This window comes from Polypterus senegalus, chromosome 6 (assembly GCF_016835505.1).
Source record: "Polypterus senegalus isolate Bchr_013 chromosome 6, ASM1683550v1, whole genome shotgun sequence".
NCBI lineage: Eukaryota > Metazoa > Chordata > Cladistia > Polypteriformes > Polypteridae > Polypterus > Polypterus senegalus.
In genome coordinates, this window is record NC_053159.1 from 97,316,031 (window position 1) to 97,343,604 (window position 27,574).

Sequence of the window (27,574 nt, forward strand, 5' to 3'; positions counted from 1 at the left end):
TATATTTAAGATAAGTGGTGCTGACCTCCATGGATTATCATTTTTGTTGAGGTATTATCATTTTCCAGGCAATCTGGATAAACAAATAAAGACAAAATGTTACATTTATTGTAAAAATATTTGAATACAAAGGAAGGAAAGTTATACTTAGACTCTGTAATGTGTGAATGAAACAACACTAGCAGGAGTCCCTGTCACCAGGCTCCTTAAATAAGCAGAAGCTGTGCAGAGAAGATCAAATCAGTGCATTTCTGGATTAAAGGGCATGTTTCAGGTGGCAGGCTAAGGGAATGGAACGTTGACATCCTTGAACAGGATGTCAGGATCTGCAGAAATCAAAGGCACCCAGTAGTTTACCCAGCATGGTTCGTTCAATTTATGAATCACATACACAATGACGCCAGTGCAAATTTAGGGGATATGCAATCAGTTTCTGAAAAAGGTTCAAATGATTCTGAAACATTTTAGTGAGTAATGCAGCTTGACCTTAAAAACACTGAAAGCCCTCATAAAGTAGTAGGGTGAGATATTTGGAAAATTTAGACCAAAGCAAGTGTGAATTACTGAATGATCTCCAATTCTTTGTAAATTAAAAGATCAGAATTGATCAGTCTTACATGTCATCCAATGAAATGAAATGGCACAAAGTGCCAACAACCTTGAACAAATCAAACTAGTTAAAGAAAACAAGTAAACAAGCTCAATACTTTAAGATATTACGTTATTTAATTAATTAAATAATTACAAATAAAACAATATATTGTTAATTACAAGACACATAAGTTGATTTTTTTTGCAACTATAAGCAAATCTGTCAGCATTAGAAACTTTTCCAAATTTGGATTTCCGCATTTTGAAATTTAATTCTCAGCCCTTTTAAGAACTCTCCTCACTGATATACTGTACACAGATACACACGTCAGCCTGCACTCAGAAAGGTTTATGACACACATGCAGAAACGAACATACTCTATAGACTGCACAGACCTTTCTTGCAACTTTTGGTCCCATTTTCTTATGGGGCTGCATTTTTCACAAATGTTCCCCTGAAAAGACACTTTATTTTTCAAATTGCTCTAAATTTCTGTGGTTGTAACAGCTGGCACGTAATATATTTTTAAACAAATTTATCAAGTATTATTTGGCATTTACATAATATTAATATTAATAATAATAATAAACATCAATAAAAAGAAAGGATATGATTTAAACTGTAAACATTTACAACATATATAACTCTTATACATCTGGCTACAAAGGATATCTCAGAAAAGATTTATTTCTCATTACTGGTATAAAGACAGATCTTTTTTGGATTTCTGGGACTGCAGGTGTCCTGACTTGTATTATTACACCTCCACTTGTCCCTTTGTCTTGGCCTGGTTTATTAAGAAAAGGGCATATCCTGAATTAGCAGGCTTGTACATTGGCAGTCCATTTAAAAATCATACTGTAAATTCAAAGCACAAGTCAAGTTTAGGTACTAAATAATGTGGAGATTTCTGTCATGCCCATCCAGCTGTACCTTAAGTTTGTGTAGTTCTTCAATCTCTTGGTGGTGGCGTTCAGTCTTGTGACGCACTAGCGAGCGATAGAAATGAATGGTGAACACAATGAAGATCACACCTACGGGTACCATGATGATTGTAGAAGCCAGTGCAGCTTGCCAACCAGCATGCCCAGGTGATACTGATGAGGAGTAAACAATAGTGCCATTTACCCTGGGAACTACAGTGCCCGAGTCCACAGGAAGGAATTTAATCCAGCATAACAGTACAACATCAGCCAGGAACAGCAGAATACCAAGAGCTGTGGAGAAGCCCCATGCCAGCTCAATGTAGCGGTGCATGCGTTCATGTGGTGATTCGTTGACGGAGTTCAGATTGTGAATATTGCTAACAGCTTCCACATTTGGCAGGATGCATGTGCTAATAAGCAGAGCGAAGAGGTGGACAGCAACGAGCACTGTGGTACAAACACTGAATGCAACAAGCAACACTTTTGGGTAGTTGTACTGCATCTCCAACTGTACTTCAACCATGGCAACCTGTCAAACAAGCAGCAGATATATATATTAAAACAGTTTAGCTATGGTAATCTGGTACATTTTATAACACCAGATGCAAATTAAATAGATTCATAAAACAGAAAATGAAAAAATGGTTTAGAGATTGAGCCATTTGGAATTACACTCACTGAGCAATTTATCAGGAACACCTGGATACCTATTTATTTATGCAATTATCTAATCAGCCAATCATGTGGCAGCAACACAATGCATAAAATCAGGCAGCTACAGGTCATGAGCTTCAATTAATGTCCACATCAAACACCAGAATAGGGGAAAATGTGATCTCAGTAATTTTGACTGTGGCATGGTTGGTTGTTGATGGGCTGGTTGTTTGTATTCCTGTAACTGCCAATCTCATGGGATTTTCACGTACATCAGTTTTTACTCAGAATATTGTGAAAAACAAAAAAACATCCAGTGAGTGGCAGTTCTGTGGACAGAATGCCTTGTTGATGAGAGAGACCAGAGTAGAATGGCCAAACAGGTTGAGGGGATAGATAAGCTATGGTAACTCAAATAACCACTCTGTGTAACTTTGGTGAGCAGAAAAGCATCTCAGAATGTGTAACAAGTCAAACCTTGAGGTGGATAAGGTACAACAGAAGAAGACAAGTCTGCTTCTGCTTCTGTCAGCCATGAACAAAAAGCGAAAACTGCTGTAGGCACAGGCTCACCAATACTGGACAGTTGCAGACTGGAAAAACATAGCCTGGTCTGAAGAATCTCGATTTCTGCTGAGGCACACAGAGAGTAGGGTCAGAATTTGGTACCAGCGGCATTAATCAGTGCACCCAAAATGGCTTGTGTCAACTGTTTAGGCTGGTAGTGGTGGTGCAATGGTGTAGGGAATGTTTTTTGCTACACTTTGGGCCAAGTAATACCAATCAATCATCACTTGGCTTATTTGTGTATTGTTGCTGACCATGTGCATCCCTTCATGACTGTAACTTACCCATCTTGTAATGGCTACTTCCAGAATCATAACGTGCCATGTCAGAAACCAAAAATTCTCTTTGGTTTCATGAACATGGCATTGAGTTCAGTGCAGTTCAGTGTCTTTGCCAGTTGCTTACTCTGAATCCAAAAGAACAACTTCAGGGTGTGTTAGAACAGGAGATTCACAGCATGAATTTGTGATGCGTACATGTCAACATGGACCAGAATCTCAACAGAATTAAGGCTGTTTGAATGCAAAAGGAGTCATTCACAATAGAAACACAATGTTTATAATCATTATCAGTAAATGTATAGCTTTTCACATTAGACTGAAACTTACTATCCTCTTTCTTATATCTTTACTTTTTTCTTTCTTAACATCCCTACTTTCTTATACCCCAGACTTTACACAGTTTAATTCCCTGCCCAAACGAGAGTCATGCCTACGTGTCTACTAACTTCTATCTCAGAAGTTCATCTGAACTATAAAATATGCTTTAAATTGTTGCTTTATCTGTGTTATGCTTTATAAACATCATGCATGACATAAAGAATTAATATTTCAGTATGTGATACTTTTCATATGCTTATGATACAGAACAGGCTCTATTTACAATTTGTTTTATGCTTTATGTTATGCAGTTTATTATGTCTTATATTTACCAGGGAGTTTCAAATGATTAAGATGCATTTAAGAAAAGATCTCAAGCTTTTGGACCCTTAAAAAAAAGTATTAAAAATGTTAATTTTAACATTTCTGTTAAATGTTAGTGCTTACTTCACTGTCACTTCTTTTATCCTGATGAGTATGGTGGAAACAACATATTTTACTGGACAAATCAGGCCACTCTATCCTCCACATCATCTTCAAACTACTCCTAGGGAATTCCTAAATGCCCCCAGGCCAATGAAGAGACACTACTGTATAATCCCACCAAAGTTTCCTGGGTCTGCCACTGACTGCGACACTGGGTTTTCTCCCTGAAGAAGGTTCCCAGGGTTTTCCTAACTACATAATAATAATAATAATAATGATAATAATAATAATAACTAGGGGGCTCTGCCCCCTACTCGCTTCGCTAGCCAATTTCCAGGTGGGCGCTATGCGTTAGCCACTTCACGGATCTGCCACTCGCGTATGGGGAAGTGGATGTGCAATTTAAACAGATTGTTATTTTCATGGGAATTGTTACATATGCATAATAGAACTAACTATTTTACATTACTCGTACAGTGAGTAATTAACCATAGTAAAAAATAGTAAAGAAAGAAAATTATGTTTCATGTTGCATTAGAGGTATTCTTTGCGTTATATGTTTTCGTTCTGTTTGGCTTTGACATTAACATGCAAATACTTTTTAAACTTACAATTTTACTGTAAAACATAAGTTAAAAACAATATTTGGAATTAACTTTTTGTCAACATCTCATTGAATTTTGATTCTGTGTTTGGACTTACATCGTGACAACGCAACGTATAACTGCTCATGAGTGAATATTGTTTCTTTCTCTCAGAATTTTTCGAATGTTTGTCCCTGTGATGTAATTGTCATAGCAAAAGCTATTCTAATAGGAAACTTTAAACGTTTTAATACGAATGGCATATCAAGATCTCCTTTGGTGTCTAATGTTATTCACGGAATATGTACTACATTACCTTTCTTGTCGCCTGTTAAAATTTTACATGTCAGAATTGTTCAACCAATTTTCAATACAACTAATCTTTTCCCATTGCTTAGCCCATCACTCATACATAAATTACACAATAACATTATGATATATCCTTCTTTCAACAGTAATTCGGCTGGTGGAACACCCAATGGTGTTAACGCTTGTAAATCTTCTACGGGATATGGCAAGTTGATGTTTTCATCTTCCGCACTATCACCAACAACTGCTTCAGCATAGTCTATTGATACGCATTTAATCAATTTGCCATGTAACCAATCACCAATTTTTCTGTTAATTCGTTTGAGTTTATTGTTTCTTGCTGCTAGGATTTCCCATGTATTCATTTCTTTTGTTGATAAACCTTTGGGATAAAATTCTTCAATAAAATTTGGACATAAGTCTTCTTTTATTGGGAGATTTTGAATTTTAAAGTTGCCAATGTCTAGTAGCCAGATAGCGAAATCAACTGAATCTTGATCTGCTCACATGTTCTTTTGTAATCTGAATTTTTGGAACAAAGGCACATTCTTTAGATATGCATCGTAAATCCGCCTTCGGCTTCCTTTCTTAACTCCTGATAGAACTTAATGAAAATCACCTCCCAGTATTTCACCCGTAAACGGTTGATCAGAGCCAAAAACGTCTCGAAACATTTTGTCAATTACATTTAATTATACTGTTTGTGGGATCATCGACGCTTTGTCCCAAATAAATATTTCAGTCTTTTGCATTTCTTGTTTCATCTTCATTTTCCATTTCAATGTAACATATTCATTCTTGATATTTAAAGGTAAGTTAAAAGTTTTGTAAGCTGTTTTACAGTATGTAAGAAAAATTGCTGCTATACCTGTCCACTCTGTCGATGCAATGTTTTTGCATAACTGTTTGCAATAATGGACTAAACACTTATAATAGTCTTGTCTCGCGGGACTTGGAAAAAATCTCTTGGCAAAAGTCTTGCCTCGTGTCAAGATTTTCTTTTATAATAGAGAGATACAGTAATAATAATAATAATAATAATTATACATTTAATTTATATAGCGCCCTCCCCTACATGTCAAAACCACCTCAGCTGGCTCCTTTCGATCCACAGTAGCAGTTGTTCTACTCTGAGGCCCTCCCTTATTACTCAGCTCCCAACACCCAGTCATGGAGAGAGAGAGAGAGACCACCATCCCTAAGCATGACCTCATGTTAGCTGCTTCTACTCACAATCTCATTCTTTCAGTCACAATCCTGAATTCCTGATCACAAGTTGTCATAGTCTGGTACAGAATTTGTAAAACTGCTGCTGCACTAATTCACTGGTTAATCTCATGATCACCTTTACCTATACTACTGCAGAGGATGAAAGGTATTTAAACTAAACTTGGGACCACTGCTCATCCCCTTGCTTGAATAGAAAAAGTCACACTTTACCACAGGGGGCCATGACCTCAGATCTGGTGGTACTGGCTACCATTCAATCCATATCACACTCAGTCATGAACTATTCCAGTGCAGACTGGATATCACAGTCTGATGAAGCCAAGACGATTATATAGACATAATCTGCCAAAATCAGGATGTTTTTTAGTACTGCATCTTGCTGTTCTGCCCATAAACTTTTTGACCAGGACAGAGGAAAGGACATACCCTTGACACAGTCCAACACCCACCCTGAACAGACTTGAGGTAAATGTCAATTATTACAAACACAACCCTTTGTTGTGCAAATACTTCAGCCAGATGGAATGCAGCAGCTGCCTTGGAACTCCATATTCATTAAGTACCTGCCACAAAATACCATGGAGTACATGGTCACAAACATTTTCTAAATCCAAAAAGCATATGTGGGAAGGATAATTCCCATAACACCTCAAATTTCTACAAGGCCTAAGAGCTAGTCCACTATTGTTCAGGCAGGATGAGACTAGAAGCTCAGCTATGGAATGGAAGCAACAACCCAACATAGGTTTTACCAGGGAGACTGAGGAGTACAAATCCCTCAGTAATTTAAAAACACCTTTTTTAAAAAGGAGACCAATCTACCTGTTCCCACTTTCCACACAACATTGAAGAGACATGTTAGGCAGCACATCCCCACAATATTTAATGTTTTCAGGATTTTCGATTTGATTTTATCCATCCTTGTAGTGCTGCTCTATGGAATTTTTTTTTTTTACTGTTTTCTCACCTTTCTTCTACTTTGTTTCTCAAGAACTAGTGTTACACAACTGAATTTCCTTGATACTTACTCAAGCCTGGAGTTAGCACATTATTCCTAGTGATCACTGTTCACCTTTATTCTGGTTACTGGTTATGCCACTTTTAGCCTACCATGACTTCAAAGTTACATAAAACAAATTTGTACCAAAAAATCATTACTCAACTCTGTCCAATTGCACATTTAGCCTGTCCTGTCCTGTTACATAGTATGACCGTATAATCATTACAACACAATATGCTACTAACTTTGATTGCTGCCTCGCATTGAGGAGACCAGGGTTTGCATCCCAGGTGCATCCTGCGTGGAGTTTGTGCATTCTCTCTGTATCTGCGTGGGTTTACTCCCACAGTCGAAAGACACACAGGTGAAGTGGATCAGCGATAATTAATTGTCTTCTGTGTGTATGCATGTGTATGTTTGTTTTGTAATGGACTGGCGCCCTGTCCAGGGTTTGTTCCTGCTCTGTGCCCTATGCTAGCTGCAATAGATTCTGGCCGGCACTCCCTACGACCCTGTTCAGGGCTAAGCAGATTAGAAAATGACTGACTGACAACTTGCTACTGTGTAATTTGTTGTAGTTTTATGTTAGGACTATGCTTAATTTATAGCTCTTTTTTATGTTACTTTTTAAAAAAATCTGTCAAGTATACTTTCAAGGTTCTCTTGATATGTACCAATGGTACATTTCTTATGCTTTTTTTTATTATTGTACAGTTCTTTTATCTTTGTGTTATTTCATAATGTATTAAAGTATTAGCTCTGTAAAGTACTATTTGATGGAGCATGATCTTAATTATACTATATTAAATAAAAATGAATGCATTGAATAAAAAAGTATACTTAGCATATTTTTAGATTATTTTACTTTTAACAATTTCAAAAGCCATATAACTGATCAAGGTAAAGAATGTAGTATAATTTTCTTCTCATTTAAGAGCAGGCAGTTCTATTCAGCACAATGCAATATAATCTTTTATGGTGATTTTCATTTTCTCAGCAGACTGGTTGGCAGCATGGTACTGGCTACCGGTGAGGTGTCGCATTAATTTTAAAATCTTGTTGTTTGTTTTTAAAGCCTTGCATGGTCTTGCTCCAAAATATATCTGTGACCTCCTTCACCCCTATGTGCCACCAAGAGCACTGAGGTCATCTGGGCGACTGCTCCTTGTAGTTCCAAGATCTTGGCTGAAGTCTAGGGGAGACAGAGCTTTTTCAGTTTTTGCTCCTAGGCTTTGGAATGACTTGCCTCTGAACATCAGGTCTTCATTCTTGATCAAAGTTTTTAAAATTTGGTTTAAGACCTACTTGTTTTCTTCTGTCTTTCATTGTGTATGATGGGGTTGTGGTGGATGTTACAATTGGTTGTTTAATTAATCAGCTTTTGCATGATTGTTTGTATTGTGTTTATTTTAATGCTTTTTGTACAGCACTTTGTTTTAGATGTGCTTTTATAAATAAATAATCTAATCTAATCTAGACTATCATAATAAAAATCCCCATGTATTTCAAAAATGGCAAATTACCAAAAAGGCAACAAAACTGGTATCTAAAATGCATATACAGCAAGATTAACATTCAGAGAAAAACAAAACTACACAGTAGAAGTTGCACATTTTGATTGCAACATTTTTATTAAATAAAACTAAATATGCTTATGTTACTCAAGCTACCGGAGATTGCCACTATTACAAAACACTTTTGCAACAGTCTATTAACTCTGTACATAAATGACATGACACCTTCTCACAGACACTTCAACAGCATTATCTACAGTGTTACCAATAGAAAGTCATATCTGTTTTGTTTTCATAAGTGAGAGCTACTGGTCTGCTTTAACTGCATAGCATAGTAATGTAAATTTTAAGCAAACACGTAAAGATAGAAGGATTAACACATTAAAAATAGCTTGCCTTAATGCTAGAAGTATCAAAAATAAGGTAAGTGAGTTGGAGTTGTATGTAGCAGAGCACAATTATGATATTATAGCAATAACGGAAACCTGGCTAAATAACAAAGATGGGGATGAGTGTAACATAGAGGGATACACATTTTTTAGGAAGGATAGACAGAACAGAAAAGGAGGTGGGGTTGCTGTTTATGCCAAACAGGAATTAAATGTAAGTCATCTTCAGTTGGATGATGAGCCCCATCTTAGTGAGGACATGTGGCTTCGCCTGGAAAATATTAGGGAAAAAGGTCTCATTTTAGGAGTGTGTTATAGACCACCCAATTCAGACAGTAATTTCAACACACATCTTTTAGTAATATCAAAAGGCAAGTTTACAGGGGGATATTATAGTCATGGGGGACTTTAATTATCCAAATATTAACTGGGATAACCTTACAGATGGAGGAGCACAAGAGCAGGAGTTTTTAGAAGTAATCGGCGACTGTTATTTAAAACAGCATGTTAAAGCACCAACAAGGGGTGAAGCCTATCTGGATTTAGTATTCTGTAATAATCAGGATAGAATTGAGGGTGTAGAGGTGATTGAACCACTAGGGTCAAGTGACCATAATGTAATACAATTCTCAGTATTTTGTAAGAGTACAGATGCAAAGACTAAAATTGTTAAGTTGAACTTTAGTAGGGCTAATTTTGAGCAGATGCGACAAAGTCTAAGTAGGATAGACTGGGATAAGCTTTTAAATGTGGAGACAGTCGAGGAGCAGTGGAACAGGTTTAAAAATGTTTTACATGTAATGCAGGACAGATACATACCTAAATTTGGAAGTAATAGGAAACTAAAAAAATCTCCACGATGGATTAATAAAGATTTAAAAAGAAGTTGCAAAGGAAAAACTGCTGTATAAGGCATATAAGACTAATGACTGCAAAGAGAACCGTAGCGTATGAGAAATGAGGGCAACCATTAAGAAGGATATCAGAGAGGCTAAAAGACAGTTGGAGAGGAATATAGCAGATAAGGCGAAAGAAGACCCCAAGAGATTCTTTCAGTATTTTAGTAGTAAAAGAACAGTTAAGGAGGAGGTCAAGTTCATCAGGAATAGTAAAGGGAATTAAAAGATACAGACAATGAAATAGCAGATGCCCTAAACTTACATTTTTCTGAGGTGTTTACAAGTGAGCAAGTGGATAACCTGCCAGAGGTAAACACAACTACTAAGGAGGTACTGAGGGATTTGGAAATTGTAGAGGGAGAAGTGCTGCTCAGATTAAATAAGATGAAATCAAACAAATCACCAGGCCCAGATAATATTTATCCTCGTGTTCTTAAGGAGGCTAGTGAGTACATATATAAACCCTTGACACATATTTTTAGGAAGTCACTGTGCACTGGAGAGATTCCAAAGGACTGGAAAATGGCAAATATCATCCCATTATATAAAAAGGGTGACAGGGCAGATCCAAGCAACTATAGGCCAGTAAGCTTAACAAGCATCACAGGAAAATTAATGGAAGGAATTATTAAGGATAAGATTGAGCAACACATGACAAGGACAGGAGTTATTCTGAACAGTCAGCATGGGTTCAGAAGGGGGAGGTCGTGTTTTACTAACATGTTGGAATTCTATGAGGAGGCAACAAAAGGATACGATCAAAGTGGAGCTTATGATATTATTTATCTGGACTTTCAGAAAGCATTTGATAAGGTGCCACATGAGAGGTTGGGCATCAAGTTAAAAGAAGTGGGAATTCAGGGTGATGTTTTTAGATGGGTGCAGAATTGGCTCAGACACAGGAAGCAGAGGGTGATGGTGCGAGGAACCTCATCAGAACTGGCGATGTTAAGAGTGGTGTTCCACAGGGGTCAGTGCTAGGGCGCTGCTATTTTTAATATATATAAATGATTTAGATAGGAATATAAGTAACAAGCTGGTTAAGTTTGCAGATGATACCAAGATAGGTGGATTAGCAGATAATTTGGAATCCGTTATATCATTACAGAAGGACTTGGATAGCATACAGGCTTGGGCAGATTTGTGGCAGATGAAATTTAATGTCAGTAAATGTAAAGTATTACACATAGGAAGTAAAAATATTAGGTTTGAATACACAATGGGCGGTCGAAAAATCGAGAGTACACCTTATGAGAAGGATTTAGGAGTCATAGTGGACTCCAAGCTATCAACTTCCAAACAGTGTTCAGAAGCCATTAAGAAGGCTAACAGAATGTTAGGTTATATAGCACGATCTGTGGAGTACAAGTCCAAGGAGGTTATGCTCAACCTTTATAATGCACTGGTGAGGCCTCATCTTGAGTACTGTGTGCAGTTTTGGTCTCCAGGCTACAAAAAGGACATAGCAGCACTAGAAAAGGTCCAGAGAAGAGCGACTAGGCTGATTCCAGGTCTACAGGGGTTGAATTATGAGGAAAGATTAAAAGAGCTGAGCCTTTACAGTTTAAGCAAAAGAAGATTAAGAGGTGACATGATTGAAGTGTTTAAAATTATGAAGGGAATTAGTACAGTGGATCGAGACTTGTATTTTAAAATGAGCTCATCAAGAACACGGGGACACAGTTGGAAACTTGTTAAGGGTAAATTTCGCACAAACATTAGGAAGTTTTTCTTTACACAAAGAACGATAGACACTTGGAATAAGTTACCAAGTAGTGTGGTAGACAGTAAGACGTTAGGGACTTTCAAAACTCGACTTGATGTTTTCTTGGAGGAAGCAAGTGGATAGGACTGGCGAGCTTTGTTGGGCTGAATGGCCTGTTCTCGTCTAGATTGTTCTAATTCTAATTCTAACTATTGTTCAGTTATCGTTTGGTGACTACTAAATAAATGTGTCCAATAGAATACAAAAATGGTTTTCCTCCAAGCTTGTACAATACCACAGACAGAATGTTAGGTGCAGGTGCTTCAAGATGTAAAATTCACAAACCCTCCTTTCAACTCTCAGTAAATCCATGGGTTTCATCTTGATTGCCAGGAAGGAAAGGGAATATTCTACCCTCATCCCAAGGATGTGCATTAGGTTATGGGCATTTCTAGCCCTGTATAAGTGACTATGGTTATTAGCATAAGTAACATGCCCTGTGATCGACTGGCACCTCATACAGTGTTAGTTCCTGTCTCACACTTAGTGCTGCTGGGATAGGTTCCAAATACCCACAATCCTCATTTAAATTAAATGAACTGAAAAATGCATGTAAGAATATTTTACCCAAAACTGGCTATTTTGTACATTTAGATCTAAAATTCTGCTTGTGTCTGTCTTGTCTGTATGTACATGGCAGCAAGTAAAGCCACCTTAGACTGTATGAATTGTTCTTATCTTTTATTTAAAGCATGCACATGAAAACGTATTATCTGAAAATGAGGAAGTTTAAAATGTCTGATCCCAGACACTTGGTTATTCGTGATTGTATCACCTGTGCTTTATGAAGCTGCACTAAAAACTACTGAGCACTGCTTTAATTATTGCACATTCTGTGTTTTCAAGTGATTTCTAAACCATCACACTCTCCTAGTGGTGAAAAACAGACCTGCAGCGTTGCTGGCAGGGAGAGCTGGGCTTTTTTCTATACAGTACAGCCGTGCTTCAGAGAACAGCCATGACTCTTAATGCATTAGAAAAGAAGGAAAACAATGTAAACAGGAAGCCTTACTGGGAGGGACAACATCAAAATGAGTGCTCCTTCAATGATGACATTTTTGTACTTGATTGCCAAGTCTCTATAACTTAAACAGTCAATGAAGCTTAAATGATTAATGCCAAAAATCAATTAAACAGACTTAACAAATTCGTACTAGATTCAGCAAACCAAAATATTGTATGGTATAGACAACAATGACTGAATTTTTCAAGCTTAGAAACATTGTTAAGGTATTATAAATATTAATATGCAACATATGGACAAAAGTATTGGGACAGCTGACCATTACACCAACAGGGACTTTAATGACATTGCATTCAAATACATAGACTTTAATATGAAGTTGGTCCATCCTTTGAAACTATAACAATTTCCACTCATCTTGACAGGCTTTCCACAAGAGGTTGGTGTGTTTCTGTTTGAATGTTTGCCCATTAATTCTGTCGAGCATTTGTGAAGTCAGGCACTGATGTTGGACAAGAAGGCCTGGCTTGCAATCTCTGTTCCAGTTCATCCCAAAGGTGTTCGATGGGGTTGACGACTGGATTCTGTGCAAGCCAGTCAAGTTCTTCCACACCAAACTCAACCAACAATTTCTTTATAGACCTTGCTTTGTGTAGTGGGGCACAGTCATGCTGGAATAGAAAAGAGTCTTCCCCAAACTGTTTCCACAAAGTTGGAAGCATGACATTGACCAAAATGTCTTGGTAGGCTAAAGCATTAAGACTGCCTTTCAAGGAAAGTAAGGGGCCTAGCCCATACCTTGAAAAACAGCCATACACCATTATCCCTCCTCCACCAAACTTCACAGTTGGCACAATGCAGTTGGGCATGTAATGGTCTCCCGGCATCTGCCAAACCCAGACTCGCCCATCTGACTGCCAAACAGAGAAGCATGATTTGTCATTCCATAGGACACATTTCCACTGCTCCACAGTCCAGTGGCAATGTGCTTTACACCACTCCATCTGATGCCTGGTATTGGACTTGCGTGTTATGAGGTTTGCATGCAGCTGCTTCCCCAAGGAAATCCACTCCATGAAGCTCTCGCTGCACAGTTTTTGTTCTTGTATTAATGCCAGTGGAAGTTTGGAACTCTTCAGCTACAGAATCAGCAGAACATTTTCAACTTTTATGCACCATGCACCTTAACAGTCGTTGCCCCTGTTCTGTGACTTTACATGGTCTTCTGCTTCGTGGCTGAGTTGCTGTTGTTCGTAAACGCTTCCACTTTCCAATAATACCACTTACAGTTGACCATGGAGTATGCAGCAGGGATGATATTTCATGAAACATCTTATTGCAAAGGTGGCACCCTATTACAACATCACGCTTGAAGTCGCTGAGCTCTTCAGAACAACCTATTTCATTTTATAAATGTTTGTAAATGGAGACTGCATGGCTCGGTGTGTGATTTTATACACCTGTGGCAATGGGTCTGACTGAAAAACCTGAATTCAATAATTAAGTAGTGTGTCTCAATACTTTTGTCCATATGGTGGACAATGTAGTCCATGTGGGTGATAAATCATAAAATGAACACTGGAAACTGATTCACCACCATCCTCATCATCACTGGTTTAATGGCCATTTTCCAGGTTTACCAAGGTTATTCATTTGGCTCCAAAATCTTTTTACTCCATTCTCCACAGTCTTGAGCCTCCATTGGGTGATATCCAGTGTTTACCCCTAGAACATTTTTATTATATAAAGTTATGTTTTATAATTTATTCTCCTCAGCACAATACCCATAATCTCTGCAGCAAGACTTTCTCTTAACCTGGCATTTGTCTTCTTCCTCCATGACACCTCACATATCTATCTGATTATTGTCATATCTGTTCTTTCCGGCTTTCTCTCAATCTCATAAAGCATATTACTGCTGATATTACTTTCATAAACTTTACCCTACACTAGAAATCAGAACAGGGGACAGCTCCTGAAATTTCTTCCATGCACCTCACATCCTGGTCATTCCTGCTGTTCAAGTAGCCTTTTCTACAATCAACATGGCACCTTTTGGAGCACAGCTTCCCTACTTTCTCCAAAATAACTCTCTTCTTGACATACTGTAAATGTTTAGAATTACTAAATGAGGGGGGACTCTGCACTCCATCGCATAGTTTTCTACAAAAAACATCGCAACTGCCACCTGCCTACTACTCTTCACACTACTATGCCTTTTATACACTCACTTCTGACATACCTTGCATTGAATTGACTTTCTACCAGCACCTTTACTACACTTTTACACCTTTACTATGCTGGGCAGCTATGCACAAACCTCTTCCATGCTTCCTTCCCTTTCACCTCCAACCATTACCTTGGTCTTACCTGCATTTACCTTGAGGACATCCAGACTAACTTTATATTTCAACATCTTCTTTAAATCTGCTTCACTTTTTGCCATTAAAATGAGATCACTTGCATACAAGAGCCTCCATGCCAATCCTTCAAATACTTCTTTGGTTACAATCTCCATCACTATGATGTAAAGCAATGGACTCTGAACAGGTAAGTGGTGTAGCTTCACCCTCACATCAAAACTTTCACTGTTGCTGTATGCTTTCCTAGCTCTGTTTTTGGCTCATCATACAATGACATCACAGCCAATACTAATTATTCATCAACACTTTCTCAAAGCCCACCTTGACACCTCTCATTGCACCCTGTAAAAAGCTTTCCCCAGACCTACAGTATAAGCAGCATCTTTTCCTGGATTTGCCTAAGAACAAAGATTGCATTTGTTGTTCCCTTACCAGGTTTGAAACCAGACTGCATTTTGCTAATTTTAACTTGACCTCTGAATCTTTCTCTAGAACTCACTCAACCACCTACGTTATTTGCTCCAAAAGAGTGATTGCTCAATATAACCCACATTCGAGTGGATCAGTCTTTCATTAGTATACTGGAATTAGCATTTTTCCTTTCTTTAAAAATTCTCCCTTTATACAATCATCATGTTTGCCAGGACCATCAAGCAATCACTTCCAAGACCTTTTGCTGATTTCATTCTTTCTATTGTATTCTCTGGGTCCACTAGTTTATGCATAATCTTTTATAATAGTCTTTTTCAGTATTTTTGTGACTTCATCATTATGCATATTGAGAAAGGTAAATCTTTCTCCTTGTTTAAAACTAAACATGTAACCTGTTGGCTTCTACAGCTTTTTAATGTGTAATCTGTAGACTTGTCGCTAAGGCAGTTATTTTGTGTAAATCTTTTGGCAAGCACTTCTTGCTTACTCCAGCCTCAGTGAAAAATGTGAAGACCACAGGTTATTGGTATGAACTATTCTCATGTTAGATATGTCAAGGTTGAGTCTCTAAGAATTAGTTTATAAAAAAAGTAATTATTTTATTCTTTGACAAATCATACATAGATCCATAAATAGTGTACTTTACAAGTTCAAATGCCAACATTACCATGAAACAGAGTGCAAGACTCTAGCCATTACTTGAGTGGAGTTTCCTCTGTAGATTTCAGTTTTCTTCCACAGTCCAAACACATGAATTCATTTTAACTGGGGACTCTAAATTGTACCACTGAGAGTACATGTACAGCTATTGCAACAACATTCTGTGGAAACTTTAAACTGCGTAAGAGCATATAAAATGGATAGATAAATTCAACAATATGCATCTTATGCTATTTCATCTTTCTATTAATTAGATTACGAGGACAGCATTTTTCCACTTAAGAAATATAGCAAAAGTTAGACCCCTTATAACATAGCAAGATGCTGAGAAATTAATCCACGCTTTTGTTTTCAGTCCACTAGATTACTGTAACACACTCCTCTCAGGACTGCAACTAGTGCAGAATGCAGCTGCTAGAATCTTAACTAGGAAAAAAAAAATCTGAGCACATCTCTCCAGTTTTGATGTCACTACACTGGTTATCTGTGTCATTTAGAGTTGACTTTAAAATCCTGCTTATAGTTTACAAAGCCTTAAATAATATCGCTCCATCTTATATTTTGGAATGTCTTACACCTTACACTCCAAACCGTAACCTTAGATCTTCAAATAAGTGTCTGCTTAGAATTCCAAGAGCTAAAAGAAGTGGTGAGGCGGCCTTCTGCTGTTATGCACCTAAAATCTGGAATAGCTTGCCAATAGGAATTTGCCAGGCTAATACAGTGGAGCACTTTAAAACACTGCTGAAAACACATTACTTTAACATGGCTTTCTCATAGCTTCATCTTAGTTTAATCCTGATGCTCTGTATATTCAATTAATTATCATTATTATTCATATTCAAAATCCATACTAACCCCTATTTTCCCTTCTGTTCTTTTTCCGGTTTTCTGGGGTGGCGACCTGCACTACCACCACATGATCAAAGCACTGTGATGTCCCTAAATTGATAGATTAAAGGCCAGAAGTCCACATGACCGTCATCATCAAGTTCTTCCATGAGAACCCTGAATACCATGAGGACTGATTGAGGTCATTTATGTTAGGTAGAATGCCTAGAGGGGGCAGAGCGGTCGCGTGGCCTGGAACCCCTGCAGATTTTATTTTTCTCTCCAGCCATCTGGAGTTTTTTTGTTTTTTCTGTCCTCCCTGGCCATTGGACCTTACTTTTTTTCTATGTTAATTAGTGTTCCCTTATTCTATTTTTTTTTATTTTGTCTTTTTTCTCTTTCCTCTTCATGTAAAGCACTTTGATCTGCGTTATTTGTATGAAATGTGCTATATAAATGAATGTTGTTGTTGTAGCCTTGCTGCTGCCACATTTAAAATAATAAAAAAGCAAGTCTTTCCATTTATAAAGAAGTAACTGATTAAGGTTATTGTACATAATTAGGCAAACAAAACAGAGGTAGTAGACTCACCATGGCAAAGCCAGACAAAAGAGCTGAGGTGCGACTGGATGCCTTCAGTTTGGCTCTGCTCAGATAAAGCTTCCTCCAAGAAAGGGCTTGCACTGAGTGATGGTTGGATGTAACAAGTTCCAAGTAGCTACGGCGTACCCAATCACGATAATCCATCCCTTTACCAATGCTACCACCCCGTTCAGATGCTCCTGGGGCTGGTGAGCCAGATGGCACATTCAATTCACTACTCATGGTGTTATTTGCTGGAAAAAGAGTTAAAACATATTGGAGGTTTTACTAAGCTGTACATACAGATATCAACTCTGTGTTTTGCAACACTGGGTGTGTCAAATTTTAACAAGAGATAGTAACTTCATGAAATAAGCCAAAAAATAACCTTAACATTAATTACATTTTTTACACACATTTCAAAAAGCTAGTCCAGTGAGATGTAATACATTGCAGTTTATCTAGTTATACAAAGTTAACATATTTTAAATATATTTATCACAGAGCTATAAGTCCCATTCTGTTCACCCTTCACCAGCAAACTAAGGAAGAGGAAAAAAAAACAAGAAGTGATCAGGCAGTCACATTAATAAAATAACTACAATGTTTGCAGACATTGCATGTGACTGATAATATGGACATTTTTTGGTGTTAATAAAGGTCCACTATACACTCTGAAATTCCTGAGTTGATCTCGTTCGAGTGAATTACAGGTTTGTATTTTCAAGTAGTATACAACACTAGTTTCACACTGTAATGTAAAAAAGTGGGCTGGTATTCATCTTGTTTAGCAAGTAGACAGGAACTCTTATCTAGTATTGATTTTCACTGATTTTTGTTTGCTCTCTGGAACACTTTATGAACACTTCTTGTGTATTATTAACATATTGTATACTGTATGGTATACAAAATTAGCTCAATTTGTATAATATACAGACTGTGGTAGTGTATCTGAATGGAATGTGAAATGCTATAATAAATTATGTGCTCAGAAACCTTCTGAAAACAAGGAAAAATTGTGCTTTGTTAAAAATATGAAGCAGCAATTTAAATATAAAGCAGGAAAATGTACTCACCATTAAGGGAAGATTAGGAATTAGAGGCACCACAGGGACCAAGCAGCATGTTATGAATGATGCATCACTGCACTAAATTTCCAATGCGCATTTCCCAAAAATTTAGATGCAGAACAGAGTTCCTGAAAAATGATAATTACAATTTTTATACAATTCTTTACAAACTTTTACCCATAAAGCAACATTACGACTTTCTTTTAAAATGCAGCTGTTAGTTGATAACTTAAGTTATGTTCTTATGATCAAATACATGACATGCAAAGAAAATTCCACAAATAAATCTGATAACATCCATGTTTAACTTCTCATAAAGGAACAGAAGGAGATGTAAATAATACAATAAATACATTTGTTTTGTGATTCTTATACACTTGAATTTGCTGTAACATGGAAACTGGTCTAAGTGAAGTGAAATATCATTTGGATTGAGTACTCTGCTTGCATCATCCCAGTTTTCCCCTGTACTATCTATACTCTATGGGTGATCAGGCTCATCTTCTTCTTTCGGCTGATCTCATTAGGAGTTGCCACAGTGGATCATCTTCTTGCATATCTTTCTGTCCTCTGTTGCTCTGTTACACCCATCACCAGCATGTCCTCTCTCAGCACATCCTTTAACCTTTTCTTAAGCCTTCCTCTTTTCCTCTTCCCTGGCAGCTCTATCCTTAGCATCCATTTCCAGATATACCTAGCTTCTCTCCTCCGCACATGTCCAAACCAACACAATCTCACCTCTCTGACTTTGTCTCCAAACCGTCCAACCTGAGCTGACCCTCTAATGCACTCATTTCTAATCCTGTCCATCCTCGTCACACCCAATGCAAATCTTTAACTCTGACACCTTCAGCTCTGTCTCTTGTTCTTTGGTCAGTGCCACCGTCTCCATAACATTGCTGGTCTCATTACAGTCCTGTAGACCTTCCCTTTCACTCTTGCTGATACCCGTCTGTTACAAATTACTCCTGACTCTCTTCTCTACCTAATCCACCCTGCCTGCACTCTCTTTTTCATCTCTCTTCCACAATCCCTATTACTCTGTACTGCTGATCCCAAGTATGTAAACCCATCCACCTTCGCCAACTCTACTCCCTGCATCCTCACCATTCCACTGACCTCCCTCTCATTTACACACATGTATGCTGTCTTGCTCCTACTGACCATCATTCCTCTCTTCTCTAGAGCATATCTCCACCTCTCCAGGGTCTCCTCAACCTGCTCCCTACTCTCACTACTGATCACAATGTCATCAGCAAACATCATAGTCCATGGGGACTGCTGTCTAATCTCATCTGTCAACCAGTCCATCACCACTGCAAATAAGAAAGGGCTCAGAGCCGATCTCTGATGTAATCCCACCTCCATGTTGAATGCATCCTTCAATAATACCCCAGACTTCTCCACTGTCGAACTTCCCTCGTGCATATCCTGTACAACTCTTACATACTTCTCTGCCACTCCTGACTTTCTCATACAATACCACAACCTCTCTGGAGGCACCTTGTCATATGCTTTCTCCAGGTCCCCAACACCTTCTGGCCTTCTCTATACTTCTCCATCAACAGTAAACATCGCATCTGTGGTGTTAGCGGGTGAACAGGCTCATAAAGGATCTGAATTGAATGAATGATTTTTGAAAATGTGTTGTACGGTTTCTGAATGTGCACAGTTTTCTTTACCATGTATGGAATGATTTTCTTGGTAGCCCCTAAGTTTAATTTCAACTATTGCCTGTTGTTAAGAATGTATTTGGGGCTAGATTTACTTTGGTAATGCAGCAACAATGTGCAGAAACACAGCATGAAACTAACAATACAGATGGGCTGTACTTTCATGTTACTTAAACTGCCATTTTTTCAGATTTGGAGAAGGAATAATCACTTTCTATATCGTGCTGGTGATCACAAAAGAAGTTATGTATAAGCAGCTCTTAGTGTTGGGCCCATATTGTGATGAGTTACTAAGACTGGTGTATTGCACAGTGAAAAGTTACTCGAGAGCAAACAGTTAAGTGGCTAATGTTATGATCATACTGGCTTAGGTATGTGTGAGGAAGTAATACATTTTTTAACCCTGAGGGTCCATTAATATATATGTACTGTATCTTGAGGCAGTAAGTGTTACTGGTCCCTTTTAATGCTGGTAGAAACTCAATTTGAATGGATCATCATGGATATCATATGGGCGCTCAGAAAACTGGTGTGAGATCATAACTATTTCATTAATAGCTGATTATGAAATGTGCTGCTCCGGAGCTGTACTACTTTGTACAGCCAAGAAAAAAATTTTACTGATTTTGCATGTTTGCATTCCTGAAGAGATCTTAACATCTCTCTATTATAATAAAAAAAATCCAGGGAGAAGACAAGACTTTTTAGCCTAGAACAAGATGCAACTTTTTCAGAGAGATACTTTCACGTCCTGCGAGACAAGACTTTGTGCCAAGAGATTTAACCATGCCCAGGGCCGGAAATAAAAGACAAAGAGTAGATGACAAAGTAGAACGTCATAAAGAATTCAAAAACATTGCCGCGTTACACATGCAAAACAGGTTAGAGATAATGAAAGTACCAAAATTTGACAGTCTCAAAAAAATGATAGTAAAGATCGCATTTGTGCAAACAAACAAATTATTACTAGGTAAAACAACGGAACAGTGAAAGAGATTGAATACATTGTTCGGATTTAAACTTTAAGTCGGAGACTTGTAGATTGTCTAATTCATGTTGCCATCAGGGAAAAGTAGCATTTCTTCCCAATGAAGAGGCATATCTGTGAGAATTAAAAGAGTTGTTGTTTGGTGAAAGTGAAATCCACATACACGAGCTGCAGGGGCGTGAAGTGGCTGGCACGTAGTGCAGGCTGGGGAGGTTGGCAAGCAAAGCGAGCAGGGGTAAAGCCCCCAGTATCAAATAAAAAAAAACACACCTTATAATAAAACAGCACTTTCAGGATCTTAAGAAGGCTCTTTGTTCTGTGATCATTTTGAGTCAACCTAACCTTCTTCTCACTTTTATTCTCCTTTATCTAAAGGCCATATCACATTGGATGCCTTTTCCAATAATGAAGGCACAGTCTTCATTTAGCCAATCTTAATGAGTCGGAGGCAGTCAGTGGTGTGCTCTCATGAAGGCCTGTCGCCTGAGGTGACATGCCCAGTGACTCATTCCAACAATGGCAATAGTACAAGACTTGCTCTAACAAAATCAAACAGATTTGATCTTGTCTTAAGCTGTAGAAGCATGGTCTGTGTGCATGAGAGGTGACAACCAATGAATACACATCCGGAAGTATAATGCATATAATGCAGCGATGAGGAATAAGGAACATGAGTTGTCTACCATTAAAGGCACAATATAAAAATAAAGCATTTCTTATTCTATCATTATGGTTCTAATTAGCGAACCATAAATACTGAAACACAAGAAAATTTGATCTCCTCATTGGGTTAATGTGTGACAGTGAACAAGCCATTTCTCCTACAGTTCATTCTGTAATGGCTTCATTACCGTTTAGAAATAGAAAAGCTAGAATTGTGCAATTTCCAGCATCCCTGTGAAAATACTGAACACCTCTGCACTTGATGGGTTGAGCTAACATGAACTAGCATCCCTTTAGCCAGGAACACTAAATCACTAATTTTGGGATGATGTTTCTTCACCTACTGCAGCAGGTTGACAGCTTAAATCCATCACAAACTGCTCAGATTGCATATGTAAGTAGTTTATTAAAAACTAAAACATATTGTGACTGTAAATAACCAGTTGGATGATATTCCATGAGAAGACTGCAATATAACATTAGCTTCTTGAATTTCAGAAAAATTATTATAGTTGTGAAAAGTCAAGACAGTAATTTCTTACAGAAGAGCTGCTGAAACATAGCTATAAAGCAACATAAGGGCTTCTTGTGTGACACTCAGATTTACAAGCTAACATTGGCAGTTGATATCATTTTTCAAAATAGCAATGGCAATGCTCCAGAGAAGAAATTGTTACTTACAATTCAGTGAGAACATTAACATTATAAAGGATTTTGGATGAAACTAGGCTAGGGAACTGGGAGAGTGACTCATAAAAAAGAATTCATGTCCTTCAGATTTTGAAAGTATTCAACTACTGTAAAAAAAACAAATAAAATTCATGCATATCTTGCATATGCTGAATATTTCTAACGAGCGAGAAATAATTTTGGATGGAGCCAAGAATTTTAAAAGATTCATCCATTCACTGAAAAAAGCAAATTCTAAAATGTATTAATAACTTTAGTCATCATTTATGTAGTTTTTTGTAGGATATATATACATTGTATATGTACTGTATCTGAAAAAAGCAAGTCAATTCAGGCAAAACTGGAGCAATAATTGATTACTAATTAAGAAACAGGCTGAAACATACAGCGGCATACACTGTAGCCCTTCATGATCTGAGTTTGTCACTCCTGGCTTATATACTACAGTATAATCTTTTGTCTGAAATTACTTGAGTGAGTATGCATGTGACAGCATGGAGCCCTATTTCAGAAGTAGTACCTGCCTTATACACAGTGTTGTCTGGTTTTGACCACCATGACCTGAAATGACATTAAGTATTAATATTAATGCTTAATATTTACCAAACTTCTGTGCTAAAGAGTCTATAATTTCTCTGTGATATGTCAGCATGACATAAAAATACTTTTCTTTTTTTTTCTTTTCTGTTGTGCATCTTAGAATCCTAAAAAGAGTCCTATTGTAATGACAGCAATTTATTCGTGTTTTGCCAAGAGGCATTAATGGCAGTCAAAGCTGCTGACAACTTTATAGTTTGAACACACTTTTTCTTCTATAGCAATGCAGGTCCACAGGTTTTAAGGTTTATTCCTTAAACTCCCCCTACCCTCATGATGCTTCTCTGTATTAGCTTGTCTTTTTTTCAATAGTAAGAATTAAGAATTACTTTAATTAATTAAGATTATATAACTGTACTGTTTTTGACTGGAATTCACAACAGAAAAATGCAATTTAAAATTAAAGTTGCTGTTTAATTTATAACATGGATAGGCAATGCTAATGCAAGCCAAAAAACAATGTTTAATGAGAACCACTACACTGCACACAAACACTTGATTTTAGTAGGCTAACTAACCTAATATACCTCTTTGGGATGTGTGAAGAAACCTAAGTATCCATAGAAAATCCATGAGGACACAGCAACACCAATGAAACTCCGTCTTTCCAGAGTGGAAATTCAAGCCAGGTCTCCTGTGCTGTCCGGCAGTACACTGCCAAAAAACACATATGCAAAAACCAGACAAAAAAACTTTAAAGCTAAATAATCGCAAATGCAAATATTTTGTCAATAATTCTTACATTAAGAAAAACATTAAACATAAAAAGATTTAATGTCATGATATGAATATTTTTTACTAGCTTAGATTTCATTTTTTGCAGTTTAACCATTGTACCACCACTCATATACTGCATAAATACACAGACAAACACTGTCACACATAATAAAAACATTACATATTAAAAGCAAGGGGACCTTGTCAATAATCTAAGTGAGTTTGTAACCCCTGATGCATTGAATATGTGACAGCAACTGGAAATAAACATGTTTACAGAATTCCTCTTAGTATATAAGGGTTTAAGGCTACACATTGTGTTCTTGCTCTTGACTTAGCTAACAAAACTGTGTTGCTGCTCCTGGCTTATTTCACTTGCTTTTCAAATCAGACAATTTTCTTTTGGGACAAGTGCCTCATCCTTTACTGAAGCAAACTTAGAAAGAACAGAAATCAGTGCTCAGCTTACTGATGAGCAGACAAAACATACTGTGACAGGCATATCAATGAGTGGCTAAAAAGAAGACCAGAAAAACATACCTCTAACCACGTTGTTCTACAAGTCTGACTGGCTTACAGTCCGCAGTGAACGCATGTAGGTAATTCTTTAAACATCAGCTCATCTTACTTCCTACCCGTTTTAAAATTAAGTATTCTCTTGTCATCTATTAATATATGGTTTAGTCGGAAAAGTCCCTCCTGCTTTATGCTCGCACGTGCTGGCCTCGACGAATGCTTGGATAAACAGAGGTTTACAGCAGCTGTTCGTTTACACATTGTTAGACACTAAATACATCCAACAAACATCCCGACTATCCCGAGTTATCAACCAACCAATCAACCAACCACTGCTTCGGAGAACTACGTGGCCACACCCAGCAACCAGACAGATATTTTATAGGCAGCTTCACAGTAAACACTCGGTAACGTTCCGTTCCCTGTACAATTCACATATGAAAAATGAGAACACATCATCCTACTGACTGATTCCGATTGTGGATACCACTGCTTCTACCGATAAAATTAGGTCATTGTTACCATATGCATTTCTCATGGTTGCTCACGACGACAACACTACTAATGCACAACTAGCATTCTATGACCGTTCTGTAAGCGTAACCCCTCTTAAACTGCATTTTACGCGGGTTGGTAACTCATGATACTGGGCAAGCAGTTCGTCAAAGCAAACGGGTGGTGTATATCACTTACAATATTTAGCTTTCGTTACCTCCCTTGCTGTCCATTTCAGTTGACTTTCTACATCACCCGAGCATCCTCTTTAATTCAGCGTGTATCCAGTGTTTTCGAACCATTATCCTCCGCACGGCTCTCGTTGGTCACATGACAAGGGCAGGGCTAGCAAGTAGCCAGTCATACGTTCCGAAAATTATAAGAAAAAAAATCGTTGTCACGTGCCGCAGCGACTGTAAGGCCTCGCAACGAGTATGTGGGCGGAGCGGCTGGCCTCTTACTGCCCACAGCAGCGCTTCGAAACGATGTGGGATACACACGTCAAAACTAAAAAAGTAAGCGGGTTTCTCGTCCTTCTTTTTAAGCTATTTTTATACTAAAATGTGGAATGCTAAAATGGCATGGCGGAAACTGAATCTAATTTAACATTAACAAAGCAGCCGCGGACACGGCCACTGTCCATCACAGCACCCACTCACACAGGGCCAATCTGGGACCCGTCTGTTAAACTAACTTATTTGTCCCCGGGGGTGTGGGAGAACCCATGCGTGCTGAGAGAACATGCCAGCTCTGCACAGACCACAGCCAGTCATGAGTTACTTTGTAACTTAGCAGGCACCACTATCCACTGTACCACTCACCCTGATAGACGAAGTAAATGTAACCTAATTGGGTGTGAAGAATGTATATGAAAATCCATCCATTTTCTAACCCGCTGAATCTGAATACAGGGTCACGGGGTCTGCTAGAGCCAACCCCAGCCAACACAGGGCACAAGGCAGGAACCAATCCTGAGCAGGGTGCCAACCCACCGCAGGACACACACAAGCACACACCAAGCACACACTAGGGTCAATTTAGAATCGCCAATCCACCTAACCTGCATGTCTTTGGATTGTGGGAGGAAACCCACTCAGACACGGGGAGAACATGCAAACTCCACGCAGGAAGGACCCGGGAAGCGAACCCGGGTCTCCTAACTGCAAGGCAGCAGCGCTCTTCAGGAAAGAGGAGTTCTAAAATGTAAGCCCCACATTATAAGTCAGCAACGATAAGCACCACGCCATCATGTAACACCATAGTTTACCATATACTGTGCAGTATTTACAATATGCATTAAGTGCAAACTACTTGTATTACAAGAATAAAGAATGATATTAAATATGACGTAGAGCTGTATACCCTCCAAAATACAGTAGATGCCAGAAGAAATAACCAGAAGCAAGGCTTCTGCAGAAGGACAAAGCAATTTCAGTGGCGTCAGCTGAGCTTGGTCATCTAAGGAAATAAAAATCTAAGGTACAATTACAAATATCATCTTTTGGAGTTTTTAAATGTTTATATATTTTAAGAAAGTCTGCTATTTCTTCCTTGCAGTAAATGAAACAACATGATTTTTGTCATGTTTTATAAAAAATATTCCACTCTAAAAATGCTCCTTTGTAGGTGTATCAGAAGTGAAATAAATATAAATACAACATCAAGAAATCTCAAACATTATTTCATTTCAACACATTTATTACAAAGCAGATTATAGTAGTGTCGTCAGTACAAATGTGGGACGATCACAGCAATGATAATTGAGACACTGGCTAGATGATCCCTATTTATTAGCAAGGTAAATAACTTAGAACGTACAAAAAATGTGCCAATGGCAACTGCAGCAATTAAGAAGCTCTATCTCTACTTCTGGCATGGATCCAAGTGATCACCAACTTCCAGTGGTGTGTCGGCATATATAGCTCCAGGCCCAGAAGGGGTTGGGCATTGTGGAAGAGCTGGGGCATAGTGATTCCACAGTGTTACATTTCTATACACTGTGGGTAAATGAGAGGAGATTGCAACTACCAGCCACCACTCTTGTTCCAGAGTGATGTCACTAAACTGAACAGAGCCATGATGGTGATCTCTAGTGGCACAGTGTAACAGTAGAGAAGAAGAAACAGTCAATGAGGAAGGCTTTAGAACTGATGATTCTACTTAGTTCACTTTAATTGTTGTTAGGGGTGGGATCTATCCAGGTTACATGCAAGGCAGGAATTTGCCTTGGAACAAGGATAGACTCATGCCCACACTTATACTTACTCGTATAGGAATCAGTTCAGAAGTTGACATTTAAGCTGATGTGCATATCCCTGGTGTGTGCACCGTAGACACGAGTAATTAAGAAGAACATTCACATATTCACAGGGAGAACATAAAGTTGACACTTATTGTCCATACTGTTGCATGTATTCTGCAGTAGTTGGGTGCATTAAGAACACTATTTATGAAGCCTATACATAGCACAGACAGTAGTGCCATGACAAAGAATTTGGCCCTTTCCTGATTTCCTTTATCTTTGTAAACTTTTGACAGTGAATATTTTCAGGTCTTCCACAACAGTATAACAGTAGATAACTGGCTACTGAGTGAACAAATAACACTTGTTTTAGCTAATGTTATTTATTGAATGGATAAAGGTATGCAGTGCTTTCTGGTGGCGTTTGAGAAATTGAATTGCCCCCATATTCTTAGTAAATGGTTCTTCTCCCCATTGGGGGAAACACTTCCTAGAATTCAGTATTCAATTAAGTTTATGTTTATGTATTGCTTTTCCCTGAGTGCAGACTCAGAATACTGTATAAATAGGATATACTGTATAAAAGCTTCACTGGAAGAGACAGGTGCTATAAAAATCACATCCAGGTGATCCCAGA

The 27,574-nt window shown here is 38.0% G+C and overlaps 1 protein-coding gene across 6 annotated transcripts; it reads right to left on the bottom strand.

Moving 5' to 3' along the window:
• Positions 1-733: 733 nt before the first annotated feature.
• Positions 734-25,141, bottom strand: orai2 (ORAI calcium release-activated calcium modulator 2). 6 transcript variants are annotated; one of them, XM_039756610.1, is made up of 5 exons: positions 24,913-25,141; positions 23,495-23,621; positions 18,363-18,484; positions 17,296-17,540; positions 734-2,047 (listed from the first exon to the last, which is right to left on the bottom strand). In XM_039756610.1, exons 4-5 carry the CDS (start codon positions 17,527-17,529, stop codon positions 1,484-1,486), a joined length of 798 nt encoding a protein of 265 aa, XP_039612544.1. In that variant the 5' UTR covers positions 17,530-17,540; positions 18,363-18,484; positions 23,495-23,621; positions 24,913-25,141; the 3' UTR covers positions 734-1,483. The 6 variants fall into 6 exon arrangements, with proteins under 6 accessions (XP_039612544.1, XP_039612542.1, XP_039612543.1 ...); XM_039756608.1 differs by having other exon boundaries at positions 24,894-25,141; XM_039756609.1 differs by having other exon boundaries at positions 23,486-23,621; positions 24,894-25,141.
• Between the last annotated feature and the right edge of the window lie 2,433 nt (positions 25,142-27,574).

Excerpts from the sequence above, each read along its gene's own strand:
- orai2 (XM_039756611.1), bottom strand. The coding sequence starts at position 17,529 with ATGAGTAGTGAATTGAATGTGCCATCTGGCTCACCAGCCCCAGGAGCA. Across the intron at positions 2,048-17,295 it reads TTTTGTCTGGCTTTGCCATG|GTTGCCATGGTTGAAGTACA; the intron begins GTGAGTCTACTA and ends CTTGTTTGACAG.